This window comes from Trachypithecus francoisi, unplaced genomic scaffold (genome assembly GCF_009764315.1).
Source record: "Trachypithecus francoisi isolate TF-2019V2 unplaced genomic scaffold, Tfra_2.0 Lachesis_group20, whole genome shotgun sequence".
NCBI lineage: Eukaryota > Metazoa > Chordata > Mammalia > Primates > Cercopithecidae > Trachypithecus > Trachypithecus francoisi.
The window spans coordinates 56,990,401-57,013,542 of NW_022681466.1; the positions used below are offsets into that span (position 1 = coordinate 56,990,401).

Genomic DNA, 23,142 nt, shown 5'->3' on the forward strand with positions numbered 1-23,142 from the left:
TCCACAGTTAGAGGGGTCGTGTAGCTTAATGTAAACACTCGAGGCAGCATTCTAACTTTTCTAGTTTAGGTTCCCATGAGTTCAGTTGGCCTGACTCAGCCTCTGATAAACTCGGGACACTGACGGAACCAAACGTCTGAACGGGCAAAGCTGAGGACCAGTCCCCAACCTGAAGTCACTTCACTGAGGTCCCTTAGGGGCTGGGCAGCCTGCCTTATCCTGGCAAGTCCCTCAGCCTCACCCTTGGGTGGAGTGCCACACAGTGATTCCCAGAAAAGCCAAAAATAATTAACTGAGGGCTTTATTTTCTTTAGCATTACTAGTTACTAAAGTAACTCAGTGAATTCTCTTGCTGCTCACACGGTTAGACCGCTGCCTCATGGAAAGATGCCTTGAAGTTTGACTGATTTGAGTTTTAGTGTAAGCTCTGCCCCTGAGTCACATTGTCTAAGTCCATTAACTTCCCGAACTTCAGTTTCTTCATCTGTACAATATAAACCCTCTTACAGGGTTGGAAAGAGCTTGCATGGATGAGCAATGATGTATTTAAAAATGTGGATCAGCACCTGGAAGAAACAGTCCTAAGGGCTGCTGTTTACGGAAATATTTGCTGGAGAGAGAGAGGGAAAGCCCAAACCATTTTCTTAGAGTGAGGAAGGAGGGAAGGAACACTAGATAATCCGGTCACAGGAGAAGCTCTGCTGGAGAGAGGAGAGGCTTGTCAAGAAAGATGGGGGCTTGTCAACACCTAGGCAGGTGTTAAGGTTCCAGGCAGCCCTGGTGTGCCTTAGAATCGGCCAAGTTCTTCGCAGTTGGAAGAGTTCCGAATCAGGCTTCAAGGAAAGGCGGGGAAATCACCGAAGCCTCTCTCTTGGGCTACTCTTCACCCCTTTCACCTCCCGGACCAAGCAGGTCTCCCAAAGGGCGGGGGGCCTCGGTTACTAAGCGTGAACGCGTCCATAGTAACCGCCGCCCAACTGGTTTCCCTCCTGGCCCGACAGCTCCCGCCTCTCCTCTGACTGGCCAATCAGCTCCCGGCGAGCCGCCGGGACGGCCGCTGAGTGGCCCACAGGTGCTGCTATCGTCACAGATAGGAAAGGCGGGGCCAGGGCCGGACTGGTCTGGGCCCCAGTCGGCGGCTGCAGGTGGCAAGCTGCGACCCCTTCCTCTCACCGCCCCTTCCCGCCCCTCGCCGGGCATCCGGCGACAGGTGAGTGGTCTCGCTGACTCCAGCCTGCCTCTAGGACGACCGCAAAGGATCCCCCTTCGCCAACCAGGACTCCAACCTCTGGCCTCCGGATCACGGGAGGTCGCGGATACCCTGCAATTCCTCCCACCATCTTCACTTTTCTTTCCAAATAAAAGCCATACAAATCCACAGGCACCTCCCACCCAGACGTCTATTTCCTCGTAATTTACCTTTCTGATGCTTTTCAAGGTTTGAGAAGTTATTTCTAAACGTGGAACCAGGGAAGGGGCATCCGAACCCCTGCACTGTGCTAACTCATTTAATTTCTTAATTCTAATTATTACCCGTTAGCAGTGCTGTGCCTTTCCACTGCGGTGCTGGCCGCCCCGCACGGTGTTCCTCGTCCCCTCTGCTTCAGTAGCCGATCCTTCAGATCTGCAGCCACGGGGAGGAGAGTTCAATCACCTGGTCTTGTAGTCAGAGCTCCTGAAATTCAGATCAAAGCTGTTCTCTCACCGTCCAAAGCCATTTCTGTTTAGCTATGGCTGCAAAGCTTTCGGTTGTGTTTGGGCAGTTTAGACCAAACCCCTTTATGTTTTCTCCTGGATGTATATGGTGTTGTAGAGAAATAAACATCCTGGAAATGGGTAAAATTATTTGTTTGATTATTGTGAAAAAAATACATAGTTTTACTAATAGGCAAAAATGTTTTGAGGTAACTGACAAAATATTCTACTTTTTTCTTCTTTAAAATAAAATACTTCACACAATAGGTAGAGTGAACCCAGGGGTGAATCCATGTGCCCAGCCCAAACTTAAACCAACAAAAAATCGATTACAGGCAGAGTTGAGGCCTCTTAACGTAACCCTTGGAAATCCTATTCTCCTCTCTCCTTCCCTATTCCTATTAACCTACAAAATGTAGCATTTACTTATGTTCTGCATATTTTTATACTTTTGCTACTCATATGTTTATCCCAAGCCAATGTATACTTTTTTTTTTTCTTTTGATACGGAGTCTCACTCTTGTCGCCCAGGCTGGAGTGCAATGGCGTGATCTCAGCTCACTGGAACCTCTGCCTCCCGGATTCAAGCAATTCTCCTGCCTCAGCCTGCTGAGTAGCTGGGATTACAGGCGCCTGCCAACACGCCTGGCTAATTTTGTGTGTGTGTGTGTGTGTATTTTTAGTAGAGACGGGGTTTCATCAAGTTGCCCAGGCTGGTCTCAAACTCCTGACCTCCTCATCTGCCCGCCTCGGCCTCCGAAAGTGCTGGGATTATAGGCATGAGCCACCGCACCCAGCCTACTATTACATTTTGAGTTGATAGAATGGTTATGCTGTACGTGTTCCAGGTCATTCATTTGAACTGTTGTGTGGTGATTCTTGTGTGAATTTACCGCATATTACGTATGCACCCTCCTGTTGATGGACTTTTAGTTTGCTCCCTTTAAAAATATTAGAAAGGAATTCTTGTACATTCTAATTGTAAACATATTTGAATATGTTTGAACACATTCAAACATATTTGAATATGACATTTCAACTTTACTGGATACCACAGTGTAGCTCTCCAATGTGTAATAATTTATACACCATCAATGAATCGAGTTCCTTAACCAAACTTTTTTTTTTGAAGAGATGAAGTTTTCCTGTGTTCTTACGTAATATATGCGTAAAGAGAAATTAAACATTGATGTCTGATATGATTTCTTCTACTTCTGGTATTTGTTAGTGCATTGGCAGCACTGTTTTATTTCCGCTCCAATTTGGAACTGTAATTAAGTGGCTACAAAGGAACTAAAGAGGTTTGTACGTGAGCCCTTCAAGCCTATGCTTGCCCCTGATCTAAGGCAGGGTGTGGAGCAAGTCATGTAAACCTGTGTCTTCTGCAGAAAATGGTCTGTAGATTTTTGTACTTTAAAATATTTATGATCTTCAAGTCTTGCTTAAATATGCTAATAAAATGTTTACCCAATATGAAGCCAACTTTTGGATTGCAAATGGAGCTTTCCGGTTCTTAAAACCTCTGTGTGATTGATTATATATTTAGCATGTTAATATTTATAGAAGACTATTATAGCATTTTTTTCAGTATGTAAATAACTGTTGACCATAAATTAAGTGCACCTAGTTAAACATTGTATTTCACTTTGTAGCCCATGTCTCGTTTCTTAAAATTCTGTTTGGTCATATGTCTTAGTTTTCTGCTGCTATAACAGAATACCAGATACTGGGTGATTTATAAAGAACAGAGATTTATTGGACTCACAGTTCTGGAGGCTGGGAAGTCCAAGATTCAGGGGCTACACCTGATGAGGGTCTTCTTGCTGCATCATAATATGGCAGAAGGACAAGAGAATGAAAGAGACAGAGACAACGGGGGTGAATTTATTATTTTATCAGGAGCCCACTTCTGTGATAACTAATCCACTCCCACAATAATGGTAGTATTCCATTTATGAGGTCAGACCCTTTATAACATAATCACCTCTTAAAAGTCTCACCTCTTAATACTGCACAATGGTAATTAAATTTCAACTTGAGTTTTAGAGGGGAGCATTCAAACCAAAACATCATGATTAAATGTACAATAAAAAACAATTGCCTAATTTAAAGGATTTTTCCATAGCTATTTTCAGTCATTTTCCCAAAGAATTTGCTCAGTTTCTTTACAAATATGAGATATTTATAGCGTCAGTTAATGATCTTAGTATGTGCTGCACATGCTCTCTTAAGAATTGACTGGAAGGGCATGGTAGCTCACGCCTGTAATCCCAGCACTTTGGGAGGCAGAGACGAGCGGATCATGAGGTCAGGAGATAGAGACCACCCTGGCTAACACGGAGAAACCGCGTCTCTATTAAATAATAATAATAATAAATTAACCGGGCGTGGTGGCGGGCGCCTGTAGTCCCAGCTACTCGGGAGGCTGAGGCAGGAGAATGGTGTGAACCCGGGAGGCGGAGCTTGCAGTGAGCCAAGATGGCGCCACTGCACTCCAGCCTGGGGAACAGAGCGAGACTCCGTCTCAGGAGAAAAAAAAAAAAAAGAATCGACTAAGTTAGAATTTAGAGAGTAAGTTAATCATTGTAAAAGACGCACACCACCAAAGTAAACCATAGGCTTTTAAAAACTAAGGTATTTCTTCCTTAACAGTCTGATAGAATTCACTAGTGAACCCATTGGAGCTTGAACTTTTCTTTGAGGAAAGTTTTTAAACTGTAGATTCAATTTTTAAAAAATACTACAGGGTCCCTCAGGTTATCTAACTCTTCTTTAATCAGTTTTTGTTATTTGTATATCTTTCGAAAATTTTGTCCATTTCACCTATGTTGTCAAATTTCTTGCCATAAAGTTGTTAGTAATATTGCTTTATTCACTTTATATAATGTTTGCAGGAATATTGCCTCTCTTGTTCCTGATATTAGTAATTTGTCTTCTCTTTTTAATTTTGATAAGCCTATCAAGTGGTTTATCAATTTTATTGATAGAGTTTTATTGTTTTTCATTTCTATTTGTCTATTTTCTATTTCATTGATTTTTTTCCTCTTTTCTTCCTTCTACTTTGGGTTTATTTTTTTTTTCCTAGCATTTTAAGATGAAAGCACAGATCACTGATTTTACCTCATTCTTATTTACTAATGTAAACACTTAAAGCTATAAATTTATCACTAATAACTATTTTAGCTGCATCTCACAAATTTTGTTATACTGTTTTCATTTTCATTAAGAATATTTTCTAATTTCCCATGTAATTATTGACTCCTGAGGTATGGAGTAAGGTGTTGTTTCATTTGCTACTATTTGGGGATTTTCCAAATATCTTTCTATCACTGATTTCTAACTTAATTCTGATATGGTCAGTTAACATACTTTGTATACTTTTGATATTTTAAGTTTATTTAGACTTGTTTGTGACTCATGATATGGTCTACATTGGTGAATGTTTTCTAAAACATTCTAAAGATGCAAATTAGGTCCAGTTAGTTGTAATGTTGTTCAAATAGTCTATGTATCAACCAATTTTTTGTTTACTTGTTCTATGATTTAGTAACAGACAAATGTTGAAATATTCAAATATAATGTGGATTTGTCTATTTCTCACTTTAGTTCTGTCAATTTTTGCTTTAGGTGTTGAAAGTTAGGTAAATGATTACATAAACATTTAATATTGTTATATCTCTTTGACTGATCCCTTTATCCTTATTTTTCTCTCTATCTCCGATAATACTTCTTGTTTAGAAGTCTACTTGATTTGATATTAATATAGCCACTTCTGTATTCTTTTGATTAGTGTTTAAACAGTTTATCTTTTTTTCATACTTTTATTTATTTATTTATTTATATTTTTTTGAAATGGAGTCTCACTCTGTTACCTAGGCTGGAGTGCAGTGGCATGGTCCTCTGCCTCCCGGGTTTAAGCAGTTCTCCACCTCAGCCTCTCAAGTCGCTGAGATTACAGGTATCTGTCACCATGCCTAGCTAATTTTTGTATTTTTAGCAGAGTTGGGGTTTTATCATCTTGGCCAAGCTGGTCTTGAACTTCTGACTTCATGATCCACTCGCCTCGGCCTCCCAAAGTGCTGAGATTACAGGCGTGAGCCACTGCTCCCGGCCTATACTTTTATTTTTAACTTCTTTGTGTTTTATATTTAAAATGAGATTTTTCCTAGACAGATTATAGTTCAATATTGCTATTTAAAAACCATTTCTAACAATCTGTGCCTTTTAATTGGATTGTTTAATTATCAGTGTAGTTGGATTTGTATTATTTTTCTATTTGGTTTTTCTTTGTCTTATTTTTGGTTCTCTTTTCTCTTGGAATAATTATGAGTCTTTTTTGTCTTCCGTTTTTTCCCCCTTCATTATTGGTTAAAATTCTTGTTTTTTAGGCTTAGATACTGCTCCAGGTCAGTGGTTCAAAACCACTTTTATCTCAGGACCCCTTTACATTCTTAAAAATATTGAGGACCTCAATGAGCTTTTACTTATGTGGATTATATCTATTGTATTTATTATACTAGAAATTAAAAATTATAAATTATTTTAAAATAACCATAATAACCCATTATACATTAGCATAATGTTTTTATTAAAATATTTTCTGGAACCAAAAATAATTTAGTAAGAAGTATTTAGTATTGTTTTATATTTTTGGCATAGTAATTTTTAGCGTAGTGGCTGGGCTCTCATCTTCATTCAGCCTGTTGCCATAGTATGAATCATGTCGCCTCTGCAAAACTCCATTGTAAATTTGTGAGAAAGGCAAATAGCATCTGAGTATTTACCATGAAAACCATTTTGACCATTTCACCTCCCAAGAGGTCTTAGGCATGCCCATGGGTCCTTAGTTTACATTTTGAGAACTGGCTACTCTAAAGTTTGCAATACGTATTTTTAACTTATCACAGTGTATGTTTAAGTGACATTATTTCATTTCAGTTATAAGACCCTTATCATCTAATATGGCCATCTAAGCCCTCCTGTCCTTTGTGCTATGGCTACCATATAATTTACTTCTATTTTATTAATGCCACAATTTTTTATTTTTACTTTAAATAATGATCTTTTAAAGAAATTTGAAAGTTAGAAAGATTTTGTTTTTCTTATTAACACACATGCTTACCATTTCTGACATTCTTCATTTCTTTGTGTAGATCCAACTTTCCATCTGGTATAATTTCCTTTTCCCTGAAGAATTTCCTTTAACAATTCTCTTATTGCAGGTCTGCTGATGATGAATTCTTCTGGATTTTGTTTTTATGAAAACATTTTATTTCAGCTTCATGTTTTGAAGGATATTTTCACTAGCTACAGAATTTGAGGCTTACACTTTCTTCCAGCCCTTTAAAACTGTTGTTTGTCTTCTGGTCTGGGTAGTTTCTGACAATAATTCAGCACTGATTCTTGTCTTTGTTCTTTTTTTCCAAATGTGTCTTTTCTCTCTGATTTTCAAATTTTCTCTTTATCACTGGTTTTCAGCAATTTGATCATGAGCCTTGGAGTGGTGGTGGCAGCAGGGGGTTGTGTGTGTGTGCATGTGTGTGTGTGTGTATATTTATCTTCTTGGAGTTTGTAGAACTTTTTGACCTAGATATTTATAGTTTTCAGAAAAGTTGGAAAACATTCAGCCATTATTTCCTCAAATATTTTTGTCCTTCTTCTTTTTTTTTATGACACTGCAAAACCTTAATATTAGAACCTTTGCTGTTGTACCATAGGTTACCAAGGTGCTTTTCATTGTCTTTTTTAGTTAAAAAAAAATCTCCGAGCTCACCAATCTTTACTACTACAATTTCTAATATGCTGTTAATCTCATGTAGTGAAGTTGTACAAGTATAATATTGTATGTTTTATCCCTAAAGTTTGTTTGGTTCTTCTTTAGTCTTCCGTTTCTCTCTTCTCAATGTCCTTGTATCAAATACTTTAATGCAGTTTACTAGTTCCATCATCTCTGCCATTTCTAAGCCTCCTTCCATTGACTGAGTTTTCTTTAGGGGTTACATTTTTGTGCTCCTTATTACGTCTGGTCATTTTTGACTGGATGCTGGACATTGTGATGTTACATATTTGCGTGTCTTGATGTTGTAAGGTAGTTACTTGTGGATTAGCTTGATATCTTTGAGACCTGTTTTCAAGCTTTGCTAGAGTGAGTCTTCATTACCTTCACTCCAGGCATAGTTAAGCCCTACCTCTAACGTATGGCCTCTCTGGTGTCTCCCCTGAATGCTCCAGGTGGTTGCCAGTGACCCTCCAATCTAGTTAGTTTGTGTTCATAATGTATCTCCACCCTCTGTCAGTTCTGGAAATTGTTCAGCTAACAGCTCTGCCATCGCTCTTTGCCAGGGTTTGTGGAGTGTTCCTTGATGCCTGTGCAGCCTATCCTCAGCAAAGACAAAGATCCCCATGTCGATTTCTGGATCTCTATGTCTGCGTAGCTCACTTTATTCCATAAACCTGCTTTACAGTTTCTAGCTTTCTCAGCCTCCCCGAATTCTGATCACTTTCTCAACTCACAAAGGCTTCCAGGCTCTGTTCAGTTTTCATGTTTTTTCTCATTGTCTGAAAATTGCCTTTGGGTACAATGCCTTGACAATCAGAGGGCTCACCTTATTTGTTTCCCTTCTTTCAAGGATCAGAGTCTTATGATGCCTGTTGTCTGAGGTCTGAATGCAGTTATTTCATATATTTTGTCTAGATTTTTAGATATAAGAAGCTAAGTCTGGTTTTTATTATTCTCTCATGGTTGGAGGTAGAAGTCAGTTTTCAGTTTTTAAGTATTTTTTAGTTCATGACAGTCTTGGTTTTCTTGACCATTCATGGCCCAAAATGCATGACAGTGGAATACTTTGGTGAAACCATCCCCACGTGATGTTTGATTCAGTCTTCCTGAATGACGTACGAGATGGCTGGTAGAACTAGAACTTCAGTTGTGGCTGTAAAATATTATCTCTCCATATGAAACTGACAGCCGTACATGAGGAGTTCTACTTCTATGATCTTTAAACCACTATGCTTTATGCTTTAGATCCCAGATTCTATGACAAATCTCACCTCTAATTAAAAAACAAATCACCAGGTGCTTTTGTAAACTGTATTTGTTTTTCTCAGTTCACATATCTCATCTGGTGTATAAACCCTTGCATCTTCAGATATCACCCCCGGAGCAGATGGCTTACCGTTCAAACATGGGTTGAGATGTCTCAAGATGCCAATATAACAAATGCTGGGAAAACTCGGGTGGCATTCTACAAGTGAAATTACATGGTTGAAGGATGAAGTGAGCTATTGGTTTCTAGATCTCTTATTGTCAAGAATTAAGCAGGCTCATTAAGCATCATTAAGATGGCTCATGCCTGTAATCCCAGCACTTTGGGAAGTTGAGGCGGGAGATCACTTGTGGCCAGAGTTTGAGACCAGCTTGGGCAACATAGTGAAACCTGCTCATCTCTACTAAAATAAATAAATAAAATTAGCCAGGCATGGTGGTGTGTGTTTGTAGCTCCAGCTACTTGGGAGGATTGCTTGAGCCTAGGAGTTTAAGGCTGCAGTGGGCTGTGATCATGTCAATGCATTCCAGCCTGGGCAACACAGCAAGATTCTGTCTCTAAAAATAAAATAAACCAGCCCAGCATGGTGGCTCATGCCTGTAATCCCAGCACTTTGGGAGGCCGAGGCAGGTGGATCACGAGGTCAGGAGATCAAGAGCATCCTGGCTAACAAGGTGAAACCCTGACTCTACTAAAAATACAGAAAAATTAGCCAGGTATGGTGGTGGGCGCCTGTAGTCCCAGCTACTCAGGAGGCTGAGGCAGGAGAATGGCGTGAACCGGGAGGCGGAGCTTGCAGTGAGCCGAGATCGTGCCACTGCACTGGAGTCTGGGTGACAGAGCAAGACTCCGTCTAAAAGTAAAATAAAATAAAATAAACCAAAGCAAAGTAGGAGTGGTCTATCACCACTTGAAGTTTCTTGCTAGAAGTAAACCAGATTATTTATTGATCTGACATGGGGAAGGGGTTGGAACTAAAGACAACCTTAAGGACCCTAAGGTCTCAGTACTTGAAATTTCCTTTTTCAAAACATAATGTTCAAGTTTCAAATTGAAGCAAAGAACTGCAAGTGGTAACTAAGGCTTTTATTTTCACCATCAGTCTGTAAGTTTGGCCAGTATAACATGTTTGGGGGCTATAGGAAGAAAGAATTTAGCAGAAAGAGAGCTAGGGTTGTATAAGCACAGGGCCATGGGTGGATGTTTTATCAAACGATCTGTGGGGATTGTGATTTGAACACAGTTCTACAGATAGATTATTTTGTAGTTGGGTACCAAAGTCCTCAACACATAGCTATTTTAGTAGTCACTAAATAATTTTTATTTTTCTGAGCAGTGCATAGAATTGGATCTGATTGTATTTTTCCTTTTTAGTAAACAAGTCCATAGACATTAACCCCAAAACAGAATGACATTTAAATGCTAAAAGATATGTTACGGTCTGTGGCATCCTTGGTTTTCTGGAATAATAATGATCAAAAGTTTCAGATAATGGAACTGGTAAAAAGAATGAAGTAGATTAGTAGATCTGTATGTTCTAACAGGAGGAGTGGCCCAGAAAATATACTTAAGTTAAAAAAAAAAAAGCATGATCTACAATGATACACACAATGATCAGGATAATTCAGTTTTTGTATTAAAAAGCTTTATATAGAGGTATAGATGGTATATAGGTAGAGGTATATAAAATATAAATAATACATATGTTGGTATATGAATAGGAAAAATCTGGAAAGATACAACTATTAATGAACTATTTAGTGGCTACTTCTGAGGAGTTCACCTTTGCGAGGAGGAAGGATATTTATCTTTTACTTTATCTACTTCTCTGAGGTAGCAATTTAAAAAGTTAAGATCTATTGCACACTTTCTATGTGCCCGACACTGTGCTAAGCCTTCTAAATACTTAGCATTGTCTTAGCCCTCATAACCCTATGGCTTCCCTAGGATTTCTGTTATACGTTGGAGGTGCTTACAGGTTGCAGGTGGCCAGGAAAGGAGATCCAGGTACTTGCCTTGAACTGTGTTTGCATATGAACCACACCATTGTTATCCAGAAGAAGTGTTTATTTAGGATGACTTGTGGGGGCAGGGGTGGGGAGTTGCCAAGCAATCCCCTGCTGCTACCACTGCTCACAACAGTCCAAAGAAGGAAGTGCTATTATTATTCCCTATTATTTCTAAGTGAAGTAACCGAGGCACAGAGAGTTAAGCAATTTGCCCAATGTCACATAGCTAGTAAATAGGTGGACTCACCTTATTTATCTTTTCTCATGGCTCAGAGTCCTGTGCTGTCCATTGTCCAATGTCTAAAAACAGCAGTCTAGATTTTTAGATATAAGAAGCTAAGTCTAGTTTTTACTACTCTATCATGGTTTGAGACGGAAATCTATTTATTTATTTATTTTTTAGACAGCGTCTCTCTGTATCCCAGGCTGGAGTGCAGTGGCGCGACCTCAGCTCACTGCAATCTATCTGGCCCCCACCCCTGCCACTGGGTTCAAGCAATTCTCCTGCCTCAGCCTCCTGAGTAGATGGGATTACAGGTGCCTGCCACAACAGCTAGCTAGTTTTTGTATTTTTAGTAGAGACGGCATTTCGTCTAGTTGGCTAGGCTGGTCTCGAACTCCTGACCTCAAGTGAGAATTCTATGTTGAATCCTTATCCATTAAGATGCATAGTTTAGGCTCCTAATTTGAATTTGTTGCAACAAGACAATATTACTCTCATAATTTTTATAAAAATTTAAAAGTTCAAATGGCCAATAAAAATGTGACCTTAATACATTCTAGAGACACAGAGATTAAAAAGAAACTTTGTTGGAATAGATTATCAACGGTGAATGTGAATCACAAATGAGAACAAGCATCTAATGTGTTTGAGCTGTATGTTTCATCAGAGATTAATTTATGTGACTGTCTTATTTTACTTTTCATTTTTTAACAGGAGAGATTTACAAATAGTGTTTTGGCATCATGGAACGCGTAGGTTGTACTTTAATGTCAACTTACGCCCACCCTAGACCAACACCAACCAACTTTCTGCCAGCCATCAGTACCATGGCCTCAAGCTACAGGGACCGCTTTCCCCACTCCAATTTGACCCATAGCCTGAGCCTTCCTTGGAGACCCAACACATACTACAAAGTCGCCTCCAGTTACCCAAGCGTGGCCCCGTACTGCACCAGATCACAGAGGGTGTCCGAGAATGCCATGCTTCCCTTTGTGTCCAACAGAACCACCTTCTTCACAAGATACACACCAGATGACTGGTACAGGTCCAATTTAACCAACTATCAAGAGTCCAACACTTCCCGACATAATTCGGAGAAACTAAGAGTAGATACATCTCGCCTGATTCAAGACAAATATCAACAAACAAGAAAAACCCAGGCAGACACAACCCAAAACCTGGGAGAACGTGTCAATGACATAGGGTTTTGGAAATCTGAAATCATCCATGAGTTGGATGAAATGATTGGAGAGACAAATGCACTTATTGATGTGAAGAAAAGACTGGAGCGGGCTTTGATGGAGACTGAAGCCCCTCTTCAGGTAAAGACCTTATGATAGAAGGCACTGCAGTTTTGTGATTGTAACCCACTGGTTGAGTTACTGTGGTTATTTATATATTGAATTATGTTTTACTTCTCTGTAGAAGCCAACCCCCATCAATAAATCTGCGACTGGTTTCAGCAATGGCAAAACCACTGTCTATTTTTTTTTTTAATGCATTATACACTGTAAGAACAACCATTTTAAGAAGTAATTCTGAATGCAAAGCAAAGAAGACCAATTACAGAGACACCATTAGGATACACAACGTTTTAAGGTGAACATGCCATCTGTATTCTGCCATTCTCACATTGCTATAAAGAAATACCTGAGGCTCAGTAATTTATAAAGAAAAGAGGTTTAATTGGCACCTGGTTCTACAGGCTGTACAGGAAACAGTGGCTTCTGCTTCTGGGGAGCCCTCAGGAAGCTTCCAATCATGGTGGAAGGCAAAGGAGGAGCAGGTATCTTGAAGGGTCCCGGGGCAAGAGAGAAAGGGGGAAGGTGCCACACACTTTTAAAAACGAGATCTCCAGAGAACTCATTCACTATTCTGAGAACAGCGACGAGTGGATGGTGCTAAACCATTCATGAGGGATCTACCGCCACGATCCAATCACCTCCCACCAGGCCCCACCCCCAACATTGGGGATTACAATTTGAATTGAGATTTGTGCAGGGACACAGATCCAAACCATATTACCATCTTATCTCTTAAATAGGCTGCTTCATCACTGCTGTCCCTAAATTAAAATAAACAATATTTGATTGTTTATTTATACAACCAAAAACTTTATTTTACAACCAAAATTTTATTTATACAACCAAAAACTTAATTTTTTTAGTCTGTATCATGAAACGCCTCCTGTGTATATGTTATGATTCCCTTTCAAGACGTAGTGACATCATCAAATGAGACCATCTTAGGACATGGAATTTGCTTGACTAAATAGAAAAATGGGGCTGAGATTAGGCCAGTTGCCATAGTAATGTAGGGAGCATTTCAGTTGGTTACTGGCCTCTGACCAGGCTTCTGAATGGGCTCAAGTCACCTCTAACCCTCAGGCTATGTGATGGGCCCTCCAACCCCTCTCCACCCTCCTCCATTGAAAGAAGACATTCCATGTTTGAAGACGTGCAAATTATAGAAATTATTTTAGAAGTATACATTTTGATGAGCACAGCTAGCACCATTTTTCTTCATGTTTGCATGACTTATTCCCATGCGATGAGCACTTCCCGTAGGTCTCTACCATGGCGTCTGTAGTAGAAGAGTTTAGAGAATCAAGGAACTGGAAGTCTGGTGGGTGGAGGAGTTTCTTGGGGCACCCTGCGCACTGTCACTTCCTATTGCAACCCCTCCCCACTATACAGAAACACACACAGAGGCACACAGTCCCCAGGAATCCTGAGAACAGTTGATAGTTCACTAATGATCTTTTTGAATTAGTTCATCATAAAATTTTGTTTAGAATCAGAAGGGCTTCTACACCTTCCCTGAGCCTCAGATTCCTCTGAAATATTGATTTATTCTACAGTTCATCCTACCCCCGACTGCCTTTAAGAATTGAAAATATCCTTAAAATGATAGCTACTTTCTTAATTTCCAGTGGAGATTCAGTTTCTTCTCTTAGTAACCCTTTCAGTTATGACTACTTTCAGAAAGATGGTTCTAACTGGAATTTTTTCTGCAGCTTTTGTCCAGATGTTCTTGTGTGTTTGAAAATTTATTGTCAACAAAGTATTGGAAAGTCCTTTTTAAAATTAGTCACATGAACAGATAAGCTTCCAAAGAGAAAATACAGGCAATCAACAAATATAAGAAAAAATGTTAAAGCTGAATGATAAAATACAAATTAGATCAATGAAATAACTACCTTTGGCCTATCAAACTTGCAATAATGAAAATTTATAGCATTTAGAGCTGCCATAGGAGAGAAAATGGACACTTTCATATATTACTGGTGGGGCTATGGATTGGTAGAAATTTCCTGGAAAGCAGTTTGGTAATATATATTAAGATAATCAGAGTTCCCCTCTACCCTTTAATTCTTTTTCTGGTAAGTGATATTATTAAGCAATTAGAGATTCGCCCAAAGATTTTGTTCAAAGATAGTATATCTGGATTATAGTATACATACCATTATATTTTATGCTTTTAAAAATTTAATATTATTTGGGAGTCCTATGTGATGAAATTGTCTTTGAAAAAAGCATTTTAACTGCTGCATAATGTTCTTTCATACATAATTTATTGTTAGAAATTTAAGCTGTTTTCCATTAGAGCCACTAACATACTTTATCTCAAAGAATATTTCATGATTTGGGTCTACTATTTAATGTCAATACTAAAAAGCACAATATAAAGCTGTAAGAACATTATAACCTCTATCTTGTTAAAACAAACAAACAAAGTAGTAATAGGAGTATGGCTAAATCATATTTTCTACTTTTCTGTATTTTTTCTCTTTAGTGAGTAAAGGCATATTATTCTGATAATTGGGAAAACAATAAATGATACTTTAAAAATAATCACTGGAACTCTTGGCAACACAAATATTTTGATGTTTTTTAGAGATAATCATTCATTTCTACCTATTCTTCTCAGTAGAAAATATTTAGAAATATCTTGAAGACTTGTGTCTCATGTTATTGAACTGTCTCACCTGAAGAAACTAATGCCAACTAATGCCCTCAGATGCTAATTTGTGGGGATCAAGTAAATGCCATCTGCTTCGTTTTGTCAAATTTCCAAATTAGGAATATTTTCAAACTATTTTGAAGAGCTACCTCTTTAACTTTGAACTAGCAGCAGGGATTCATTTAGTTGCTACAGTCTGTTTCAGGCTAGATTTTCACAAAAGGGCTGGAAAAGTTGGTATTGGAAGTATCTATTGCTTTATTTTTGAAACAAATTATTAGAGCTGCTAGTCATGGATGTCAGTTTTTATTAGTGCTTTCCATTATCTGTGTATCTGTAGGTAGCCCGGGAATGTCTATTTCATCGAGAAAAGAGAATGGGAATCGATCTAGTTCACGATGAAGTCGAAACACAACTGTTGACGGTAAATATGGGGGAAATGCATCAGTCACAAGCAGCTTAGTTGTAAATGTGTGTTGAATATGTAGAAGTAAAACAGGATGTTACATAAAATGACTTATAAGTAAAGCATTATCATATCAGATGTTGACAGCATTTAGCAAAGACATGTTTTTCTTGGTTATAATATATATTCATTGAGAATATGAAAAATGCAAACAAGAGTAAATAAAGATAAAAATCACTTGAAGCTCTATTAGACAGAAATCACTATTAATTTTGGAGTATTTCAGTTTTTTTTATTAATCATGCTTTTTTTTTCTACCATTCCGTTGCATCTTTTTATTAATCATTCTTAGATAGGCACCACCTAACTCAAACAATGATGCTCAGATATGTCTTCAAGACTCGAATCATTGTATTTATAAATTTGAATAGTGTATACTCATCTAAAATTATATTGGGGTAATTTTTACCATATCATTAGATATGCTTTTTTTTTTTTTTTTTTTTTTAGATGGAATCTTGCTCTTATCGCCCAGTCTGGAGTGCGATGGCATGATCTCAGCTCACTGCGACCTCCGCCTCCGAGGTTCAAGCGATTCTCCTGCCTAGCCTCCCAAGTAGCTGGGATTGCAGGCACCTGCCACCATGCCTGGCTAATTTATGTATTTTTAGTAGAGATGGGATTTCGCCATGTTGGCCAGGCTGGTCTTGAACTCCTGACCTCACGATCTGCCCGCCTCAGCCTCCCAAAGTGTTGGGATTACAGACGTGAGCCACCACCCCGGCCTAAATATTCTTTTAAGACACGATTTTTAATGGCTATGCAGTGTTCTACAATGTAAAGGTGCTACCTTTTTTTTTTTTCAATCAATCCTCTCTTACATAGTTAGACTGTTTCCCTATTCCACTCCTTTGTTTTCCTATTTTAATAGCACTGCAGTATACAAAAATATTATTGATAACTGTAGGTACTTCTGATTGTTTCCTTAGAATATATTTTGGGAAGTGTAATTGATATGCCAAAGATTCTATGCATTTGAAAGCTTTTGATATATAGCCAAATTGCCATCCAGAAACTCACAGTTGCATCTGCACTACTCTGCTGATTCTCACACTAATCTCTCTTCCACCTTCCACCAATTAAATCTGGTTTATTTCTAATTTCTCTGATCTTCACTTCTTAGACTTGTTACCACAGATCTCTATCATTTCTTAAGACTTCAGGGATCATGTACCTGGAGCCCTTCCAATCTCTTTTTTCAGCCCAGGCACTTTATAAAGCATTAGTTCTGCATTCCTAAGTACTTGCCAAACATTTTTTAGTTTGGTAACTTTTTTTTTTTTTTTTTTCTGGTTCACATTCATAAAGCCTGCTTAGCCTATTGCCTGTCCCTTTCTTTTCTTTTTTTTTTTTTTGAGACGGAGTCTCGCTCTGTCACCCAGGCTGGAGTGCAGTGGCCGGATCTCGGCTCACTGCAAGCTCCGCCTCCCGGGTTTACGCCATTCTCCTGCCTCAGCCTCCCGAGTAGCTGGGACTACAGGCGTCCGTCACCTCGCCCGGCTAGTTTTTTGCACTTTTTAGTAGAGACGGGGTTTCACCGTGTTAGCCAGGATGGTCTCCATCTCCTGACCTCGTGATCCGCCCGTCTCGGCCTCCCAAAGTGCTGGGATTACAGGCTTGAGCCACCGCGTCCGGCCTTGCCTGTCCCTTTCTGTTGATGGTACCAGTGTCCCTTCATCACCATGGCTTGCTGCCTGTTGTCTCCCAAACTCCTTTCATCAATTTCCAGCTCTTTAAAAAAAAATCTGGTTAATAAGAAACTCCAAAGCACCTTTCCTTCCCTAAGTTTCCCTTGGATCTGTCCTATACATTCTCACGAGTTTCTTCCCTCTGCTACGAATTCTTCCTTGACTCCCTAATTTCTGCAGGAGAAAAATCCACTAAGGCCTCCCTTGACTGACTCCCTCATTTCTCAGCTTCATTTCCAACTGAATCACAGAATTTCCACTGCGGTGAATCCATCTTCTCTGTCCCTGCACAAGCTTTGCAGGGTCCTACCTCTTTGCCTTTTTAAAATTGGTCCTTGGTGAGAATTGAGTCCTTGGTAGGAAAGTAAGTATGACAAGGTAGCAGCCCAGTCCTCAGAGTAATTTTATCCCCACACGGCATCAACGCTCTGCTTTAACATCACTTAAATTTTCTTAGTGACCCATGACATTAAAGATGACAAGCAGACTTTTTTTCTTTGCTCTCTCCTTTCCTCTACTGTCTGGTTCTCTAAGAGAACTCTGAGTTGAAATAATATACTCAGGAAAGCTTTGGCTACTACTGAAAGGTTTTGTAAATCTACTGTAAAAGTCACTGTCCCTATGGCTGGACAGGAGTGGTTAGAAATAGAACATTCTGCAGTGGGCTGTGATCATGCCAATGCATTCCAGCCTGGGTAACACAGCAAGATTCTGCCTCTAAAAATAAACCAGTCCGGCATGGTGGCTCAAGCCTGTAATCCCAGCACTTTGGGAGGCCGAGATGGGTGGATCACGAGGTCGGGAGATCGAGACCATCCTGGCTAACAAGGTGAAACCCTGTCTCTACTAAAAAAAATACAAACAACTAGCCGGGCGTGGTGGTGGGCGCCTGTAGTCCCAGCTACTCCGGAGGCTGAGGCAGGAGAATGGTGTAAACCCGGGAGGCAGAGCTTACAGTGAGCTGAGATCCGGCCACTGCACTCCAGCCTGGGCAACAGAGCGAGACTCCATCTCAAAAAAAAAAAAAAAAAAGAAATAGAACATTCTGAATGAAATAGTTTTGCCATGATGAGTCTCCACTCTTCTCTTTCTTCTTTCCAAGCCTTTGATGAATCTCACAAGCCTTAAAATAATCTGTTATCTACTTTGTCATCCTAACCGGATAGGAATTTACCATTGTCTCTCCCTTGGCCTTTTCTTCTCACTAATCCTGAGATGTTCTGTATGAAATAAATTACAAGGAAGTTCTAACAGCTGAACTTCATCAGCTTGCCCACAAGCACACTATGATATTTCCAACAGATATTTTTTTGGTACTTGGCTACATTTAGTGTTTCCATTACTTGAGTAGTGGCTCTCAAACCTGGCTACACATTAGAATCACCTGGCTAAGGTTTTAAAAATATCAGTGACTGGGTCCCACACCCGGAGATGCTGATTCAAATCTGCCGTAGGGACTAGGCATTGATCTTTTTAAAATATCCCCCAACTAATCTTAATGACTAGGCAGAGTCAAGAACAAGTGCCTCAGAAATTCAAAATGCTGTGGAAAGAAATTAAAGATGATCTAAATAAATGGGCATATCATGTCTATGGATGGGAACATCCATAAACGTGGATGTTCGTGTTAAGATGGCAATATTTCTCAAGTTGATTCATAGACTCAGCACAATTCCTATCAAAATCCCAGCTGGCTTCTTTGTAAAAATTGGTGAACTGATCCTAAAATTCATATATAAATTAAAGGATGGTGAATAGCCGAAATAATATTGAAAAAGAAGAAAGTTGGAGGACTCACACCTCCTGATGTCAACACTTACTATAAAGCTGCAATGTGTAAGACAGTGTAGTACCTGCAAAACAATAGACGCAATTTGAGAGTTGAGAAATAAACCATCACATTTACCATCTATTGATCTTTGACAATGGTGCCAAGGCAATGCAATGGCAAGACTGTCTTCAACAAATGGTATTTGGACAACCGGATATCCACATGCAAAAGAATGAAGTTGCATTCCTACATCACAACATACAAAATAGTTAAGTCAAAAGGGATCAAAGACCTACACATAAGAGCTAAAACTGTAAGACTTTTAGAAAAGAACATAGGCATGAATATTCGTGACCTTGGAAGAAGCAACAGTTTTTTAGAGGTGATATCAAAAGCACAAACAACACAAGGAAAAGCAGATAAACTGGACATCATCAAAATTAAAAATGTGGTATATTTTGAAGAACATTAACAATAAAGTGAAAAGACTTGTGTCTAGAATACATAAATAACTGTCACAATTAAAAAAAAATCAACCCAATTAAAAATGGGCAAAGGATCTCACAGTGAAATATGATGGATAGTTATAATAGAAAATACAGAAAATAACAAGTTGGCTGGAATGTGGGAGGAATTAGAAGCCTCGTACATTGCTGGTGGGAGTGCAAAATGAGGCAGATCCTTTGGCAAATGGTTAAGCATGCATGACCCTGTATGATCCATAGGATCCAGTAATTCTACTCCCAAGCGTCAGCCCAGGAGAAAAGAAAACATATGCCCAAACAAAAATTTGTGCATGGATATTTATAACACCATGATTCATAGCAGCCAAACAGTAGAAACAACCCAAATGTCTATCAACTGATGAATGGATAAGTAAAATATACGATAGCCATACAATAGGTTATTCTGCCAAAAAAAATAAAATAAAATAAAGAAATGACGTGCTGATCCGTTGCTATAACATGGATGAATATTGAAAACATTATGCTACATGAAAGAAATCAATCACAAAGGACCACATATGGTAATTCCATTTATATGAAATTTCCAGAATAGGCAAATCTGTAGAGACCATAAGTAGATTTGTGGTTGCTTATTATGAAAGGAGACTTGGGGGATTGGAAATTGTGGGTGGCAGCTAATGGGCACAGGATTCATGATTTCTTTGGAAGGTGATGGAAATGTTTTAAATTTGGTTCCGGTGATGATTATACAACTCTGTGAATATACTAAAAGCCATCAAACCGCACATTTTAAACAAGTGAATTATATGGTCTATGAATTATATCTCAACAAAGTTGTTTCTTAAAAACAAGAACCACTGCATTAGAGGTTTCTGGTTTCTAGGTCAGTAGCGGGGGGGGGGGCTTTATCTCAAAAAACTGAATGTGCAATTAGAGTAATGGTTCATGAACTGAGAGACGTGCTTCGGTCATTGCCAATCAATTCAAGTAGTGAATGTATTCTGTGGCTTACTCAAGGTAGTGATATTGGCATATGTTTTATTTTTTTTACCAAAATAGGTCTTCATTTTTGGAATAATTAAATGTGTATTAGCCAAGGAAAGAAGTAGTCTTAAAAGGCCTACTTTTGAAAAACATGGATGCGATGAAATATTTTCTTACGAATTCTGTTGAATTCTGTTGGCTGTTATATTCAGTCAGTAATAGTTGATAAATTCTTACAGAATGGCTTCTGTTGGGGAGTCAATCATGGTACTATCTTCTTAGCCCTCCCCGACCGTGCTGACTCCTTGGACTTCGGAGCCAAATGAACCTGCAAAGTCATCTACCCTGCAGCCTGCCCTGGTCCGGCTCTGGGATGGGGGCTGAGACAGCTGCTCAGAACTCAGGCTGAGGCTCTGGGCCTGGCCCCAGCTGGCCAGTTTCCTTCCCACAAGAGGCTTTTCCTTCCTCTGTGTTGCAGAAGCAGAAAGCAAAAATATCCAGCCTCAGAGGTTTGTTGAGAATGCAGTCAATGAGTTCCAGAGATGGCAGACCTGCTGCTGGAGAGACGTTTCAGCATTTCAGCCCAGTCCAGCCCAAGGGGCTTCTCCTCAAAGAAAGGATTGAATAGCAACCAGCAAGGAAAGAAGATCTGGGTGGGCTCTGACCCCCAGCAATAAGAACTACCCTCCTCACCTAGGTTTCTGCCTCTAAGCAGGTTGTGGGACCAGAAGCTGCTCACCAGCAGCCATGCCAGAAAGGGTAGCTGACAGGTCACCTTGGCCGAACTCAGGAACAAATACTGAGAATGCAGATCTCTAATGAAAGGAAACGCCTCTTCCCACTAAACTCAAGGATAAGTGAGAAGACAAGAATATTTGGTGAATCTATCATTAAAAAGCATTGTATATGGAAACGAAATGTCTGCACCTACACGTGGTATTCGCTTATTAGCTAGATTCAATTCAGGCTTGCAGCTTGATTTTGAAGATTTGATTTCAGTAGCCCGTTCACCTGTTAGGCTGGCAGTTTACCCACTTTCCCAAAACTTAAAAAGACTCAGTTAACACAGGTAAACAGAACCACATATAAAGCCTCAACCTGTGGGAGCAGGGTCTGAGTTTAACAAGGACATCCAAGTAATGATTTTATATCCACAATTCAGACCACAGCACAGGGTCAGCACTCGTCCATATTTGTGGCTGAAACTCATAATGTTCCTGTGATGTGGTGCATATTCCTTAGCTGAGAGTACAGCAGAGCCCACATCTTACATGAGGATTCAGTTCTAAAGTCATGAAAATCATCCATGTTACAAAATTACGAGACCTAATGCTTACTGAGCACTTAGCATCTGCTGGCCCATCATTATCTACCCAGCAGCCTGGAAAGACGGGTATTACTACCATTAGTTCATAACTTGCCTCTGGTCAGGTTTAGCAAGTAGCAAAGATGTTTGAACGGGGGCTGTCTGACGCTGAAGCCTATGGCTTTTGTTAACATTTTAATTTTGTAAAAAATGTGTATGTATTCATGGGGTACAAGTGCAGTTTTGCTTCATCGATATATTGCACTGTGGTGAAATCGGGACCTTCAGAGCATCTATCACTGGAGCAACTCACATTGTAACCACCAAGCAACCTCCCAACATCCCACTCTCCTCCCTCTCCTCCTTCGAGTCCCACTGTTCATCATTCCACACTCTCAAGGCCTATGTTTTCAACCACTGTTCCAGCCAAGACCTGGGAGTGTGCACGAGCAGGGATTTTCACTTGAGGTGATGGGGAGTCAAAGGCTGTGAAGTCTCTATTCCGCCTTCCCAAGCCGCACCTCCCAAGAGGTGAACTGTAACGACAGATGCTTCATGAACGTTTCAGCCGCTCAAATAGTAGGATGCATTCAACGTTCTTCAAACAACTGGACATGATTCCATGTCTTGTTTTCATCCGAAGCCCCACAAATGAAACTGCATTTTAATCACTTTGGCCATTGCAATCTGAGAATCTCAGTGAAGTCAGTGTGACCCTGTAACTCATGGGGCCTGTAATTTCTCCCTAAGTCTAGGATCTGGAAACGTTGGACCCACCTTCCAGGGTCCTAAATGTGCATTTCACTTCCTTAGGTGTGAGGCAGCAGCCAGAGATCTAGTTAGATGAAGGCTCTTCCTACGCTTCTGCTTTCTGTGTGTATCCACCACCTTCTTGCAAACTTTCTTCTCATGGGCAGGTGAGGGAAAGGTTTGTCCTGCTTTTTCTCTACTGTGGTATTTCAAGGCCACCTCCACGTATGGGTACAGATGGATGGATAAATTAGCACTGGGGACAGTGCCAGAGACCTTTGGCTTTGGGCTTTTTGTATTCTCATGAACCCTTCTGCCCCCAACCATCTGACATTCATCATATGACATTATTTAAATTCACATATAAAAATTATTGTTGTAGGAATTTTTTACAGCAAGAATCCCACTAAATGCATTTTTTTTTTTTCGCACTAAAAGTCCTAAGAATTTCCACTCTGTGCTTTGTGTACACAAAGGATGGAAACACAATTTGGGGTTTTAAAGGGTCCTTTCTAAGCAGAACTCCATGCATCTTTTGTTAAAATCTCATCAAAGTACACACAGGCACACACATACACGAGGCGTTGAGAAAGATAAAAACTAAACACAAAAATTCTAAGACTGATGCACAACCCACTCTGAGGCTGGGAAATCTTGCCTGCTTGTCAAGGCAGGGAGAATGTTGGTGTCAGTGTGTGAAGGGAATTTAGCTCTTCCTTTATTCCACTAATTCAGATACCAAACAACCAGACAGTAGGGTGATCACTCTAGACA

General features: G+C 39.7%; 1 protein-coding gene and 1 long non-coding RNA gene across 3 annotated transcripts in view; one reads left to right on the forward strand and one right to left on the reverse strand.

Annotated features, from left to right (window-relative positions):
* Positions 1 to 324: 324 nt before the first annotated feature.
* LOC117067663 lies at positions 325 to 3,972 on the reverse strand. Its single transcript, XR_004430813.1, has 3 exons — positions 3,461 to 3,972; positions 1,534 to 1,675; positions 325 to 566 (listed from the first exon to the last, which is right to left on the reverse strand). It is a non-coding gene; the product is annotated as an uncharacterized LOC117067663 (long non-coding RNA).
* Positions 1,096 to 23,142, forward strand: part of TEKT3 (tektin 3) — a 39,385-nt gene continuing 17,338 nt past the window's right edge. Inside the window, exons 1-3 of one of the 2 annotated variants that reach the window (XM_033184490.1) lie at positions 1,096 to 1,210; positions 11,688 to 12,295; positions 15,277 to 15,360. In XM_033184490.1, the coding sequence (XP_033040381.1) occupies positions 11,717 to 12,295; positions 15,277 to 15,360 (663 nt within the window). In that variant the 5' untranslated portion in view covers positions 1,096 to 1,210; positions 11,688 to 11,716. Of the gene's footprint in view, positions 1,211 to 11,683; positions 12,296 to 15,276; positions 15,361 to 23,142 lie in introns of those variants that run through there. The other variant, XM_033184491.1, reaches the window with a different exon arrangement.